This window comes from Argentina silus (assembly GCF_951799395.1).
Source record: "Argentina silus genome assembly, chromosome: 14".
NCBI classification, from domain to species: domain Eukaryota; kingdom Metazoa; phylum Chordata; class Actinopteri; order Argentiniformes; family Argentinidae; genus Argentina; species Argentina silus.
In genome coordinates, this window is record NC_139668.1 from 5,585,428 (window position 1) to 5,600,870 (window position 15,443).

The 15,443-nt window shown below is 48.4% G+C and overlaps 3 protein-coding genes across 5 annotated transcripts in view; 1 reads left to right on the forward strand and 2 right to left on the reverse strand.

Moving 5' to 3' along the window:
* zcchc17 (zinc finger, CCHC domain containing 17) overlaps positions 1-15,443 on the forward strand; it is a 173,666-nt gene that overhangs the window by 158,141 nt on the left and 82 nt on the right. The window contains exons 1-7 of one of the 3 annotated variants that reach the window (XM_083684746.1): positions 10,505-10,545; positions 11,514-11,658; positions 11,904-12,004; positions 12,211-12,302; positions 12,604-12,704; positions 13,121-13,308; positions 14,246-15,443. The exon at positions 14,246-15,443 is cut by the window's right edge and continues 82 nt beyond it. In XM_083684746.1, the coding sequence (XP_083540872.1) occupies positions 11,523-11,658; positions 11,904-12,004; positions 12,211-12,302; positions 12,604-12,704; positions 13,121-13,308; positions 14,246-14,428 (801 nt within the window). In that variant the 5' untranslated portion in view covers positions 10,505-10,545; positions 11,514-11,522 and the 3' untranslated portion in view covers positions 14,429-15,443. The other 2 variants (XM_083684745.1, XM_083684747.1) reach the window with 2 other exon arrangements.
* On the reverse strand, positions 1,909-5,436 carry nkain1 (sodium/potassium transporting ATPase interacting 1; the record flags this gene model as incomplete). The annotated part of the gene is made up of 7 exons (XM_083685377.1): positions 1,909-1,959; positions 2,069-2,154; positions 3,074-3,134; positions 3,290-3,487; positions 3,592-3,672; positions 4,127-4,264; positions 5,383-5,436. 6 exons carry the CDS (start codon positions 5,434-5,436, stop codon positions 2,069-2,071), a joined length of 618 nt encoding a protein of 205 aa, XP_083541503.1. The 3' UTR covers positions 1,909-1,959.
* Positions 6,819-10,374, reverse strand: snrnp40 (small nuclear ribonucleoprotein 40 (U5)). Its single transcript, XM_083684661.1, has 10 exons — positions 10,170-10,374; positions 9,639-9,768; positions 9,442-9,535; positions 9,151-9,316; positions 8,667-8,789; positions 8,429-8,549; positions 8,253-8,335; positions 8,064-8,125; positions 7,343-7,446; positions 6,819-7,182 (listed from the first exon to the last, which is right to left on the reverse strand). The coding sequence occupies exons 1-10, from the start codon at positions 10,278-10,280 to the stop codon at positions 7,133-7,135; spliced, it is 1,044 nt and encodes a 347-aa protein (XP_083540787.1). The 5' UTR covers positions 10,281-10,374; the 3' UTR covers positions 6,819-7,132.

Below are 15,443 nucleotides of genomic sequence, written 5' to 3' on the forward strand. Positions count from 1 at the left end.
TGTAATAATAAAGGTTAACTATGAACTATATATAGACACTGATGGAATTGTAATCGTAACCCCTATTCAGCATCATATGTGCATGTTATTGTCATCGAAACTCTTTGCTATCAATCTTTGATTTGATTGCTGTAATTAAATAAAAAAAATGTGGACTGTTCTCTGCCTCTTTATTCTCCATGTAGCCATGGTAATACAGTACTTTACCCATGCAAAAGAGGAAATACAGCACACACTCCAAAAGAGAGTGTGCAGAGTGTGTGTGTATTTGTGTGTGTGTGTGTGTGTGTGTGTGTGGACAGAGGAGGACAAAGGACTGATTTCATTTAGAAACGGTATCTTTATTTCTCCAAACCTTTCCCCATTACGCCCCTATGGGAGTGTCACCTCACACCTGTCTCTCTGGCCCCAGTCAAGCACTTCAGAAATGCAGCGCTTCCTTCTGTCCGTCCGTCCGTCCGTCCGTCCGTCCGTCCCTCATTCCTTCCTTCCTTCCTTCCTTCCTTCCTAGAAATACTTCCTAACCTGTACCATACTGTACGTCCGTAAAGAAAAGCAGGCTTTTCTTCCTATGACATTCACCAACACAATCAGGTTGGTCCGTTAGTTCTTCAAGGATGGAACGAGGGGGAAGAGAAGGTGGTGGAGGGGAAAAAGGAGGGGGTGAGGGAGAGGAGGAGAGGAAGTCTTTCAGGACTCTAGGACGCCACCCAGGTGGGAGGGGACACTCCAAAGGCTAACTCGCCCGCTCCGAAAAGAAACAACAACCAATCGTCAGCCAGATATTTACATGCAGAGAATCCCCACAGCTTTTGCCCGTAGACACTAAAGCCCAACCTCAAACCCATCCGGGACCCTTAACCCATCCTAACCCATCCCATCGGATCCCGTCAGATCTGTTCCTCTCTCAGACTCACCAGGGCTCTCTATAGCAGTGGTCATCCATCCACTCTGATCCTTGAGAGCTACGGGGGGTGTGTGTGTGTGTGTGTGTGTGTGGGGGGGGGGGGGGTGGCAGGCTTGAGTATGTGTTAGTGCTGGGCTAGAACAAAGGCCTGCACACCCAGTGGAGGCTGGTGGAGGACGGGGGTGGGGCTGGGGGGGCTCAGTGTAATGTCCTCTGTCCTCTGATTTCTACCTCTACCAGCCTCCCCTTGCTGCACACCCAGTAGCTCTCCTAAGACCTGGAGAGAGACCATTGGAGAGAGAGAGAGAGAGAGAGAGAGAGAGAGAGAGAGAGTGCCGGTGTGAAGGTGGTAGGGGAGAGAGACGGGTTTGGGGTTGGGCGTACAAACTGCTCTATTATGACATGATCATCACATTCTAAAACGACAACATGAAGAGCCGTGCCCCATGTGACCCCAAACACAGAGGCACCTCTAGTGAGAGAGTTCAGAGTTCATCCACCGAGCACCACTGAGCTAGTCCTATAGAGCTCCACACAAACACACACACACACACAAACAAAGACGCTTATGGCACACACACACACACACACACGCACACACGCACACACACACACACACGCAAAGACGTGTATGACACGCACACTCACACACGCACGCACACACACGCACGCACACACACACACGCACGCACGCACAGGGTCAAGGGAGTGTGAAGAGATGTCTTGTTTGGTACAGGGTGTCCACAGTGTCCCAGAGAAGGTGTCTCCAGCCTGACCCCCCCCCCCACCCCCCCCACAGAGCTTCTGGTTCCTCCCTGAGCACTTTACATTCCACTCAGGGCTATCAATCTCTAAAACACACACACACACACACACACACACACACACACACACACACACACACACACACACACAATGCTCTCCCTCTGGACGTCCATTCCTTAGTTGTTCTGTGACAGACAAAGTGAGTGCTCTCAGGGCGCCACAGCTCCAACCTCTATGGCAATGCCAGGGTTTGGCCTGATGAGGGCGCCACCTAAACCTACCCAGCACTGAGAAATGGAGGGAGAGAGAGAGACAGAGAGTGAATCAGTGGTGGCCTTCACAGTTGACAATATGAATCACGAATATGAATGAATGGTGTATCATGTCATCGGTTACCTACGTGTAAAGGGGCTGCAGCTGGAGGTGGGAAGTCTTTTGGGGGGGCTGGTAACCATAGGAGTCAAAGCCACCAATGAAATCAACTAAAAGAGAGGGAGAGGGAAAGGAAGAAACATCATTCCTTGTCTCTTACATCGTCACATTCCATTCCAATTGCTTTCTGACATCAAATTCCATTTCCTGAATCCAGAGAGCTTTGCCTGTGGTATCACATTCAACACTCAGACAAAACAACGCAAAAACAGACAGACAGAGCTACCAGACTAAACAATAAGCTGGTAAAGTGACTGCATCATCATAACCCCAAAATACCATGACAACGAAGCTGCGTGGGGACAAACATAGCTCGTTTGTATTAGAATAGGAGACTAGCGATTTCAGCTATTTTTTAATTTGATATTTGAGACATTTGTGCTGGTACAAAATAACGTGGCTAACGTGACCACTCGCTAATATAGCGGAAAATCGATTTTTCTCGTTTTTCAGATTGTCTCCGTTTCTGGGATGACGGGGAACGTGAAATAATGAACACTAGTCAGTTTCATTCCGGTGAGATTAAGTTTGACAGCCAAATATCAGCATTATCATGTCAGCGTTGCAGCTTGTTTGGGAGTCTCCACTGGCGTTCCACTTTACCAGCTTATAGACACGGAACACAACAAATAAACAGATAAACAGAACAAGACAAAGACAACCCCCCCAGACAGACAGACACCAGACAGACACACACACACACACCAGACAGACACACACCAGACAGATACACACCAGACACACACCAGACAGACACACACTAGACAGACACCAGACAGACAGACAGACACACACCAGACAGACACCAGACAGACAGACAGACAGACAGACACTAGACAGACACACACCAGACAGACACCAGACAGACAGACAGACAGACAGACACCAGACAGACAGAGAGACAGAGAGAACACCCATCCAGACAGACAGAGCCCTCATCCAGACAGAACAACAGATGGAGACACTCACAGCTGTCCTCATCGTCCTGGAAGACCTTGCTCACGTAGCAGGCATAAACAAAACCAAAGAGCTGAAAAAGAGAGAGAGAGTCAGGGATGATGGGTTTGTGTGTGTGTCTGTGTTCCAGGTAGTAAGTCAGTGAGTGTTTGAACTCAACACTGTGTGTGTGTGTGTGTGTGTGTGTGTGTGTGTGTGTGTGTATATGTATGTATAAGTGATACTCACAGCCAGTAGGACTTGTAGGGCTGAACTCAGCACCTCGATGTACTGGTAGTCAAGGATACAGCCAGAGACTGTGATCACATGGTGGTCGTCAGGGGCGAGGCGGGAGTCCAACACGGGTGTTACTAGGCAACCAGGACCGTGCTCCATCCACCAGGAGCGATGGAGGGACGTGTTAAACGTCATCAGGAAGTCCCTGTCCTGCGTGCGTGCACACGCACACACACACACACACAAATGATTAACACACAGTAACTTCTTTTGTGAGACAAACTACAAGCATAAGACTGGAGGTTACCGCTTACCTGAGAAAGGTGTCCCACCTCCAGGTAGAAACAGATGATGAAGGAGTTCCAGCCCACCCACAGCACCAGCCACACCGCATACTGACCGACACACACAAAGATAGGGATCAGTGTGTGTGAGTGTGTGTGTGTGTGTGTGAAAGAGAGAGAGATAGATAGATAGATAGATAGATAGATAGATAGAAAGAAAGAGCTAGCTGAGTAATTTAGCCTCCCTGGTTTCACTGTCACAACAAGCTACACAAGATGAAAAAGAAATTAGATTTTCGTCATTAAATTTTAGTCTACACACTGTGTGTGTGCTTGAGAGAGAGGGGGGGGGGGGGGGAGAGAGACAGACAGACAGACAGACAGACAGACAGACAGATAGATAGACAGATGAGAGGGAGAGAGAGAGAGAAAGAGGACAGCCGCAAATACAATTTCCCCATTGAAGATAACATTTGTATGACTACTCTATCCTAACTAGTTATCTCCTTCGCAGGGGAGGCTGGTGGAGGTAGAAATGGGAGGACAGGCCGGTGTGACTACTGACCAGTATGAGGTATCTCGAGCGGAATTGCACTGTGCCGAACACCCCCAGTATGACGGCCATGATGTGCAGGAAGTTGGCCAGGATAGGAGCCCACTGGTAGCCCAGGAAGTCAAAGACTTGTCTCTGTAACGCTGCCACCTACAGGACAGGCATGGTATTACTTATCAAAGGAACACACACACACACACACACACACACACACACACACAGTACAGTACAGTATAACATGATGATGAAAGCATGGACAGTTTCCAGGACACAAACTACAAACAGCATACAGGAACCACGCGGACAGCAGGCACACTCACTCAATCATTCACTTAGACTCACTCTCTCTCTCTCTCTCTCACACACACACACACACACACATAAACACACACATAAACACACACATACACACACACACACACACACACACAGAGAGGGACAGGGACAGGGACACACATACACTTGCAGGGACAGGGACAGGGACACACACGCACACACACAGGTCTGCCGCAGTTGTTTCCATGGCAACTGCCTGGAGCACCAGCCCAGGGACTGTCACTGTACAAGAGGTACACCTTGTCGCCCCCGTCCCCCCACCTCGTCCCCCCGTCCCCCCAGATCCCAACCTTAAAAAAGAAACTCCCCAAAACTACTGAAAATCTATCCAGTAGCGCCCCCCCCCCCCCCCCAAAACTTCAAGTTCAGAAGAAACCCAGAGAACTCCCATAAAAGTTGAACCCAAAGCCCAGAGAGAGGGGGAGGAAAGGATGAAAGCAGATGGGGAGATGACGGGAGAGGAGAGAAGAGTGCTCCCTTGTTTTCCTGCTGTTTCTTTCAAAAGCTGAAGTGTTCCTATTCACGTGGTATCTCAGAATATGGAGATCACCTCTCTCGCTCACTCACTTACACACATACGCACATGCACACGCGTGTGTGCACGCTCACTCACTCACTCACACACACACACACACACACACCCTAACAGCTGCTATAGTTTAAAAGCTTTCGCTGTCAGGTCATTTCTCACTCACACATATGCTTACTATACACATGGCTGAGAAAAAGAATAAAGATGGGAGTGAGAAACAAACTTGTGTGTGTGTGTGTGTGTGTGTGTGTGTGTGTGTGTGTGTGTGTGTGTGTGTGTGAATGAATGAGTGAGGGAGGGAGTAAACTCATTGGGAAATAGGCTAAATGGGCATTGTGTAGAAAAAAAGACATTACGATTGAAATAGGGGGACAGAACACACACACACACACACACTCACCAACTGCAGTGAACATATCACCACCAGCGTGCATCTCCCGTCGCACTTCCCCATTTTGGAGGACTCAGGACGCGGCTTGGGGCCGCGGAGGCTCCGGGGGAAGGACGGGTCTCCGGTCAGATCCAGACTGCCTGCCCGCCTCAGCTCACACCATTCCCGGCAAGAACTCTCCTGTACCCCAGCCTCCAACTCTAGACAAGGAACACTCTATACCAGCGTCAGTCAGACAGGCCCATCCCGACGCGCCGTGCTCATTCTGTCGGTGAGTGGTGGTAAAGGTGGTCGCGGTTTCGGGCAGGGGGGTGTCCTCGTCTTCACGCGCTACGGTCTGTGGTCCGACCACAACCGATTACCCAATCGCCTCGGCCACACCTTCCGGCGGCGCGCGGAGGGGGGACACACAGAGACACAAAGAGAGACAGAAAGCTGTCATTATGCGCTCGCTGGTAACGACAGAAATTACCATCATATGATAACGGATCACACGGGCAGACATGGGGTGGAAGGGGAGGAGGGGGGGGGTGACCCAATGGAGGTAGGCAGGCTAAATGAAATCTGCCACCGACACAAAGCGGCTCATTGTGACTCACGGTTTTCAAGGCGCTGGCGATTCCCTCTCCGTCCCGGTCGCTCGCGCTGTGGAGGAAGGCTATGAAAACAAAACGGGATGTTTTTAACGGAGCCCTGTGGGGTTGTGACCGAGGCTCTGGCTCCTCTTCTCCGTCTCGGGGCGTCTTTGTCAACAATCGGCAGGGGCGGGCGCGAGAAGGAACGGGGTGGGGGGGGGGGAGGGGGGTGGAGTAGGAGGAGTGGGGGGGGGCAGTCAGCGCAAGACCCTCATTTGAGAGGAACTGGATTCTGCAGCCCGCGTGCGTGCGTGCGCGCGACCGCCTGGAGGAGCGCGAGGCGTTTAGGAGAGACACAAAAGAAACGGGGCTTGTGGCGGAGAAGAGCCGGAGGAATGAAATGGGGCAAAATAACCATAAGCACGAGTTTATTGTTTTTGAAATCAATCTAAAAATAAAATAATAATAAACCTAATGCAGACAATATGTGCTTGCGAATGTAACCTATAAGCTAATTAAGCATTTACAGAACTAGCCGGAGGAATAAGCATTTTGTACAATTGCTGTTTTTCACGAGTCTACGTTTGGATTGGCAATTATTTGAACCAAAACAACTGAAAAATCCTTCAAAACCTTCGTTGTAAAGTTTTATTGTCAAACGCTAAAGCATTATCAATCGAGAAGTGCATGTATCGCAACGTGGTCTTTTACATTATGGAGGTATTTGCAAGTGACCGGAGGACTCTTCTTGTTAGCCCCTACACCAACATCTAGGCTTTAGCTCAGTGGACTAATGCGGTCTTGAGTTCCAGCGACCCAGGTTCAATACACACATTCAGGTACATAAAAAATGATGAGGATCCAACATGACGCTGTTTTCTTTTAGTTTATTGAGAAATAAAAAAACAGGTCTTGGCTGTGACTGAACATTATACACTCCGACAGTAATAAAACTCAGACACAAACGCTGAGGTTGTTCCAAAATAAACAAAGGCATATAAAACACTGGAGTACAGATCCATTAATGGATTCCATCCACACAGAACACTCCTGAGTAGGACACACACACACACACACACACACACACAGACACAGACACTTACGCTCTCTCTCACAATTACTCACTCGCTCGCTCTCTCTCTCTCTCACACACACACACACACACACACACAGTCCAGCAGGTCCTATTGAATCTCTCCCATGTAGAGACGCTTGTCACTGGAGCTAGAGAGAACTGTGGGGAAAAAGAAGAAGGAAAAAAAAGAAGCTTATTCTCACTATGAGTGGCCAAAAAGAGCGAGAGAGAGAGAAAGACTAGGCTGTTTTTAACGACTTTAAGTGGAAAAAAAGAGCAATAGAAAAGAGAAAGAAAACCAGTCTTCCTCTCATCTCACCTATAGGCTCCTCTGGATGGAAGGCGACCTCGTTGACTGATCCAGCGTGGCCTGGGAGTTTATACAGGATTCTACGAGAGGTGGTGTCCCACACGTACACAAACCTGGACACACACACACACACACTTCAATGTTGACGCTTACACAAACGAATAACACGGTACACAGGTAATGCTCTCCCCTCAGGCGGCAGAGAGCGTTTATCATGGTACCCGTCTTAAAGGTAGACGCCACGGTATGAAGTGACCACGATGCAGGGTGACGACCAACAGAGGTGGTCAGCCTGAAGCAAGGCAGTTCACTCAGCAGTCTGGGTGTCGCTCGGCCGTGAGTCCACAGAACCGCCGGAGCGAAACGTCTCGCTCGGCTGAATCGGAACCGTCGCTCAAGTCAGCCGGCCTTCCCGCGGTGACATCATATCGCAGAGTCTACCTTTAAAAGACGGGATCCGGCGGGATCTTGTGTGGTGTGGTGTGGTGTGAGGTGGTGTGTTATATTTGTACACTTGTTTTACATTTACATTTCTGGCATTTAGCAGACGCCTTTATCCAAAGCGACTTACTACAATGCTAGAAGAAGGAATTTTTTATTATTCACAGGAGAGAAACATGTACAGGGGGGTAGTGGGGGTGAAGAGGTCTTTAGGAGGGACCATTAAGATGTAGCCTGAAGAGATGGGTCTTCAATCTACATGTGTTTTGTGTGTGTGTGTGTGTCTCACCTGTCCGCTGAGCCTGCAGCAATCTTACTGCCATCGCTCGACCAGGAGCACCTCAGCAGATTCTGGAGAGAGAGAGAGACAGCATGACATAACATGACATTAGCATCTATGCAGGGCTTATTACCGCTTAGGAAAGCAAAACGCACGTATGACAGGATATAACAAGACTTTAGGATTCAAGTTTATTACCTTCTCAAAGTTATGAATGTTCCCTTGGAAAATCTTCACACATCTCTCCTTGGGAGCGAACGGGCGAACATCCCAGATACGCACTACAAGAGGACACACACACACACACAATTAAATAAATAGTACACTGAAGCATGTAAATACACACACACAAATGTTGAATCACACACACACACCTGTGTTGTCCATGGAGTTGGAGAGTAGGTAGGATCCCTCAGAGCTCAGACTGAGTCCTGTCAGAGAGTCACCGTGACCATGCATACTGTAGATCAGCTTATTCTGCCTCAGGTCCCATACCTACACACACACACACACACACACACAACGAGCAAAGCTAAAACGGCATGACCCAGTAATCACATTCTCTTGATATGCGATAAGACAGTAACGCTCTTCTCTGATAGGCTGAGGTACCTTGATGTCATTGTCGATGCCTCCAGACAGGATCTGGTCGCTGGTGTCGTTGAAAGTCACCGCCAGCACCTGATAGGTGTTCTGGAACGTGTGGACCGCCCCCTTTTTACGAATGTCCCACAGCTACATCACAAACAACAGAAACATAAATATCATCAATAAAACAATAACAATAAAACCCCCCCGACTGCAACACTCACACAAAACGTAAATATCATCAACATCAACAACACCACAGACAACTAGAACTATATTACGGACATCAATCTGTATCAACCCCTGCCTATAAGGGCTCGGCGAAAGCTTCAAAGGACTATAATAGTCATCTTCACAACCTTCACCTCCAATGAATTTAAGTGCTAGGAAGCGTTAGGAAACTCGCCCCTAGACCGGTAATACAGTCCCAAACTCAGGCAAACTAGGACTAGAGTGACGCACCCCTGGCCTAACCGAGTCGGGCTGGCCCGGTGGTTGTCGCGGTTACCTTGACGGTTCCGTCGTCGCTGCCGGTGCACACGAGCTGGGGCCCGCGGCGGGCCGGGTAGCAGGAGTTAACGAAGGAGGTGTGGCCTTTCAGACGTTTCATCCTCTCGCCCGTCTCACTGTCCCACACGCCCACGGTCTTATCCGTGCTCGCCGAGAACAGCATGCTAACACACACACACACACACACACAGAGACACAGGGTCAGAACACACACACACAGTGTGAAGGACCAGAACCAAGCCTTATAGAAGTCAGTGAAACTGTGGATTAGTGTGTGTGTGTACCATACCTGCCGTCTGTGTTGTAGTGCAGCTCCATCACAGCTCCACTGTGTCCTTTCAGAGTGGCGAAGTTATCACAGTCTCCATACACATTCCACATCACTGGAGGAGAGACAGAGGGAGAGAACGAGTATAAAATAAGTGGTGTATATGTTGGTTTAGTGTGTGTGTGTGTATAAGTTGGTTTATTGTGTGTTTCACTCACGTATGAGTCTGTCGTATCCAGCGGAGGCCAGTGTAGCCCCGTTGGGGTGGAACTTGCAGCAGTAGACCTCTCCCTCATGGCCACACATCAGCATGATGGGAGCCTGCAGGCTGGAGCTCCGCGGTGGACCCTGAAGACAACAACATTCATGTGGTCACTACACTGGTATCATACACACAGACTCTCTCTCCTACTCTCTCTCAAACAAACAAACACACAGTGTGTAGACTCAAATGCACTGAAATCTAACTTATTTTTCATCGTGTGGAGCTTGTTGTGAGTGTAACCTGGGATCAAGGTAAACGATGGGTGATCAAACGATGGTAAAGGTGATCAAACGATGCTAACAACAGTGAGGCTAAATTAGCCCACTTTCTTAAATCTAAAAAGTATCACATAACGTTATATAAGCTAGCAAAACAACGAAAGCAACCTGTGTTGTCTTGTAGTGCAGTTACATATTGATGTTGAGCCAGTGAGAGATTGCCATAGGCTTGCTATCAAGCTAAGTAGCTAGCTAGCGAAATGTACCATGGCCACGAGTTGCTGGGACTGAGCCGCGGCGACCAGGTCCGTCCGGGCCCGCTTGACGCCAGCGGGGACCACGGCCATGTCTGCTGCTCTCTTCTTGGGCTCAATCATAGCTGAATAATCCAATAAAACGCTTTCGTATTTGCTCGATTTGTCCCCAAATGAGTGAACTTTCTTTCTTACAAACGGAAGCCTCCGTTTCGACTTCACGCCAAAGAAGAGCGGAGACGAAGTGCTTCCGCATGTCATGGGACATTTGATTGGTTGAACTCTGCGCTGACGGCTGTGATTGGCTGTCGCGGTCAATGACGACGCCACATACACCGGAAGGAATCATGTCACATACCACTACTACGATAAACACTCGCCAAGCAAGGTAGATCTCCTCTAAAAAATGTCTCTAAACGTGTAGAGAAGCATTGTAACATGATGTAATTTCAAAGGTTATTTGTAGAAAATGTGTGGAATGGGAATATATATTCGTAGTGAGCCATAGAAGGTCACAGGACCTTTGTGCAACCGTTGGCCAGGCTGGTGGCGCTAACTTTGCTATCTAGCTAGCCAGCCCAGCAGCAGCTAAACCCTACTCTTCACTACAAGGTAAACAAGTAGTTTAAACAGCCTCTCTGCTCACTTTACAACTAGTTTAAACAGCCTCTCTGCTCACTTTACAACTAGTTTAAACAGCCTCTCTGCTAACTTTACAACTAGTAAGTACAGTCCCGAACAATTAACCACAAAACTGGTTTGTTGCAACTCTGCAGACAGAATATTAGTAAGAAAAATGCAACTCATTCATTCATGAATCATCCTTCTCCACTCCTTACAGGAGCAAGCTAGGATTGTTACGTGCGTTGTTTTTTTTTACATTTTAAATGAATAATATATATAGTCATTGATTCTTGAAATATGTAACTTATAAATGCTTCCGGAGCTTAGTTCTACTCACCTGAGTCTTACCCTACCAAATATAAGCTTGTTTTTACTCCATGGTTTGTAAAGAATGTAATTGTAAACACTGTATAGCTTGAAAACATGGTTAAAACTGTCGTTTTGAACTGATGGATGGTCTCGCATCCAGCCGTGCCCTATTGTAGCATTGATAACATTGTCCTATCTCTCATTCTGATGGTTCATCTGGCGGTTGCCGTCTTTGTCGGGCATCAAGCTTGCTTAAAAAAACACAAAAAAACCCTCACTTTTTAACTACTCGAGGGGTATACTACCAAGCAAGCTAAGGGAGTTAGGGAGCTCACTTCAGCTCCAACTCTGGACTAGGTCAAAGTTAGGACAGGATCTACAGTAGATGAGTGTCTCCTAACCCAGGTTGTCCTGTGTCTGCAGAGGGAGAGCATGGCAGAGTTTGATGACGGTCGGGAGCCCTCTGGTCTGGAGGGCCTGCCAGCCATGTACAGCATCCTTAAAGGGGAGGTGGCCTCCGTCCAGACCTACGGAGCCTTCGTCAAGATCCCAGGATACAGGAAGCAAGGTGGGTTGAGACGTCTCTCTCTCTCTCTCTCTCGCTTTACAATATCTTTGTGCGTCCGGTGTCTTGAGTTGACTTGATACATAATGGTTACTGTCCACTTACAGAGGCAACACCACTCTCTCTCTCTCTCTCGCTTTTCTCCACTTCTTTGGTCCCCTCTCTCCCTACCTCTTCCTCCCCTCTATCCATTCCCCTATCTCTCACCCAATCCACCTCCTTCGTTCTCTCTCTCTCTCTTCTCTCAGGGTTGGTTCACATAAGTGAGATGTCTGCGTGTCGCGTTGAGAATACCGCTGAGGTAGTCGAAGTGGGGGAGAAGGTGTGGATCAAAGTCATCGGAAAAGAGGTAACACACACACACACAGATGTACACACACACACACACAGATGTACACACACACACACACAGATGTACACACACATACAAAACCCCATCTCAACATGGTAAACAAATGACTCAGAATCTGAGCTCTCACACTATCTTTCTATCTCCCTGTCTCCCCCTCTCCCTGTCTCCCCCTCTCTCCCTCCTTCCATTCATGTCTCTGTTAGATGCGGGACGATAAGGTGAAGCTCTCCTTCTCAATGAAAGCTGTCAATCAAGGAACGGGGCGGGACCTAGACCCCAACAACGTCATAGCAGAGTACATAATCACGTGTCTTTTTGTGTGTGAGCGAGCGAGTGTGAGTGTCTCTCTCTCATATGTGTGTGTGTGTGTCTGTCTCTCTCTCTCTCTCAATATATATATGTGTGTGTGTGTGTGTGTCTGTCTCTCTCTCTCAATATATATATGTGTGTGTTTCTCTCTCTCTAATATGTTTGTGTGTGTGTCTCTCTCAATATATATATGTGTGTGTGTCTCTCTCTCTCTCAATATATGTGTGTGTGGGTGTCTCTCTCTCTCTCAATATATATATATGTGTGTGTGTGTGTGTGTGCTTCAGGCAGGATGAGAGGAGGCGCAGGAACTTCAGAGACCACACAGGCAACAGGATCACCCTGGAGGCTGTGCTCAACACAACCTGCAAGAAGTGTGGCTGCAAGGGTATGACCGCAACATGACCACACGACCACAACACAACCACCACACAACCACTACACAACCACCACACAACCTGCAAGAAGTGTGGCTGCAAGGGTACGACCGTAACATGAACACCACCACACAACCACAACACAAACTGCAAGAAGTGTGGCTGCAAGGGTACGACCGCAACATGAACACACAACCACAACACAACCACCACACAACCACTACACAACCACCACACAACCTGCAAGAAGTGTGGCTGCAAGGGTACGACTGTAACATGAACACACAACCATAACACAACCATAACACAACCACAACACCACCCCAGCATGGACAAACACCATACATTCAACTGTGTTTCTATGCTGGATGCTATTGACTCCATGTTTCTCTCTCTCTCTCTCTCCCCACCCCCCTTTCTCTCTCAGGTCACTTTGCTAAGGACTGCTTCTCAACTCCTGGGCTGCAGTACGCTCTCCTACCTGATGAGGACACCGAGGAGCAGCCGCCTCAACAGCGCCTCCTGCCCCAACAGCGCCTCCTGCCCCAACAGCGCCTCCTGCCCCCCAGCCTGCTGGCGCAGGAAGACTCACACAAGAAGAAGAAGAAAAAGAAGGTAACCCACGACTCGCCTAGGGTGGATCTCATTCCCTTTCCTCTCCTCTATTCCGTCCCCCATTCCTCTCCCCCCACACTCCTCTCTCTCTCTCTCTCTCTGTCTGTCTCTGTCTCTCTGTCTGTCCCTCTCTCTCTGTCTGTCCCTCTCTCTCTGTCTCTCTCTCTCTCTCTCTCTCTCTCTCTCTCTCTCTCTCTCTCTCTCTCTCTCTCTCTCTCGTGTTATATCTGTGGTATGTCACACCTATGTAGAAGCAGCCGCCGTAATGAGGCCATTACGTAAACACGGTTACACCTTTAACCCCCCCCCCCCCCCCATCACCACCCCCCACCCCACCACAGCAACCATGTCTGTGTCTTTGCCCCAAGAGAAGAGTTCCTTGAGACAAGGACAACGGGTTGATGAAAACAAAGCGTTGTGATTTGCGCCGAGAGGCGTTCGGAAGCCGCGATTTGAATAAAGATAATATCACGGTTGAATGACCTGGTTAGGATATTCCCACACCGTAGTAGGTTTGTGTATCATGTTCCGTGATGCGTTTGAAGTAGTAATGTTTGTTTTGTTTCGGGGGGGGGGACAACTTTTTAATTTAAGCTGTGTTGTATATAATATAGTTTGACATCCATGGTCGTCTCATAGAACATTGCGTTATTTGTTTTCTCATTCCCATCCCTCTGCTGCTCTCAGCCGTTCCCACCTCTCTAGAAACATCGTTTATTTGTATTTTTTTTCATTACCTGCTGTCATTAGTTTCTATTCTGCTGTGTTCCTAAAACTCCTTCTGTAAAGCCTTCTACCGATTTTAAGTAGAAAATAAAGTAGCAATGTTTGTCATTTGGTATAAAACTCCGGTAAAAATCTCACGTCTTGTCTTTTATTGTGCTCCCTTCCTCCCTCTCTCCCCTCCCTTCCTTCCTCCCCTCCCATCCCCCACCAGGAGAAGAAAGTGAAGAAGAAGAGGAAGAGGGAGAGGAAGGAGTCTGAGAGTGACAGCAGTAGCAGCAGCGATGGAGGAGCGCAGGGTCCCAGCCAGGCCAAGAGGGGGCGCCATGATCACACAGACAGGGAGGAGAAAAAGAAGAAGAAACACAAGAAACACAAATCACACAAACACAGCTGATGGACACACACACACACACACACACACACACACAAACGACACTGCGCAAAAATACACACACACACACACACACACACACACACAAAATACATACAGTATGCAGCTAATAGACACATAGCAGGCAAATTAGTGACAGACAGACGGACCCCCCCCCCCCCCCCCCCCCCCCCCCCCCCATGTATTGTAGTTTTCTGGTTTCACCTCTAACCCTCTTATACAGATCCTCTATGATCTGTCCCAATAATCTGAAACGGTTTTCTCTCCTGCATGACTGCTTAGTAAGAAGGTCACAGGTACAGGCCTTTTGTGATAGTTCAAGTCAGCAAGTGGTAGCGAACGCCCAGAAACGCTCAGAACATTTGGGAAACGCAAATTCAGGCAGACGGGTGTGGTTATGGAGTGACATTTTCAAGGGGGGGGGGGGGTGGGGGGACGACAAAAAAAACAACGTATTGCACCGTTAGGACCATAAGCTTGGCAAAGGAAGCTGTGAAGTCAAAGAATTGGGACATAGTGGATGGGATTCTCCATTGGTCTAGAAAAAAAAAAAAAACAGCTCATTCCCTCAGCCCTGTCCTGTCTGTTGTCACAACAACCGAAGGAACCAGAGAGATGTAAACAATATGGCGAAACTCTCCCCAGCCACTGAGGAGGCTGGGTATTGCTTACAGCTATCCGGTTCCCTCAGATCTGATCACACTGACGTAGACGCAGCCGAGGGCTTCTTTTGGGTCTAGGTCCACCGTGGGCTATTTCTGTACTGCATGTGGAGGTGAAACTAGGTCTCCTGTCTTTTGAGTTAGGCCTGGAACAGAGTAAGGTGAATCATCAAAACCACACACACACACACACACACAGACAGACAGACATTCACACACACACACACACACACACACACACACAGACAGACATAGAGGAAACAGTACACACACAAACAGGAAGCGTAAGTTTCACAAGAAACAGGAAACATATACTTTGTCGGTATGGTGTGTTCATTGGCTTTTTATTGTGTGTA

Bases quoted from the DNA above. Each gene is read 5' to 3' on its own strand.
- snrnp40 (XM_083684661.1), bottom strand. From the start codon at position 10,280: ATGATTGAGCCCAAGAAGAGAGCAGCAGACATGGCCGTGGTCCCCGCT. The intron at 9,769-10,169 runs GTACATTTCGCT...TGTTGTCTTCAG, and splicing joins CCCAGCAACTCGTGGCCATG to GGTCCACCGCGGAGCTCCAG. The intron at 7,447-8,063 runs GTGAGACACACA...GTGTGTGTCCAG, and splicing joins GCTGCAGGCTCAGCGGACAG to GTTTGTGTACGTGTGGGACA.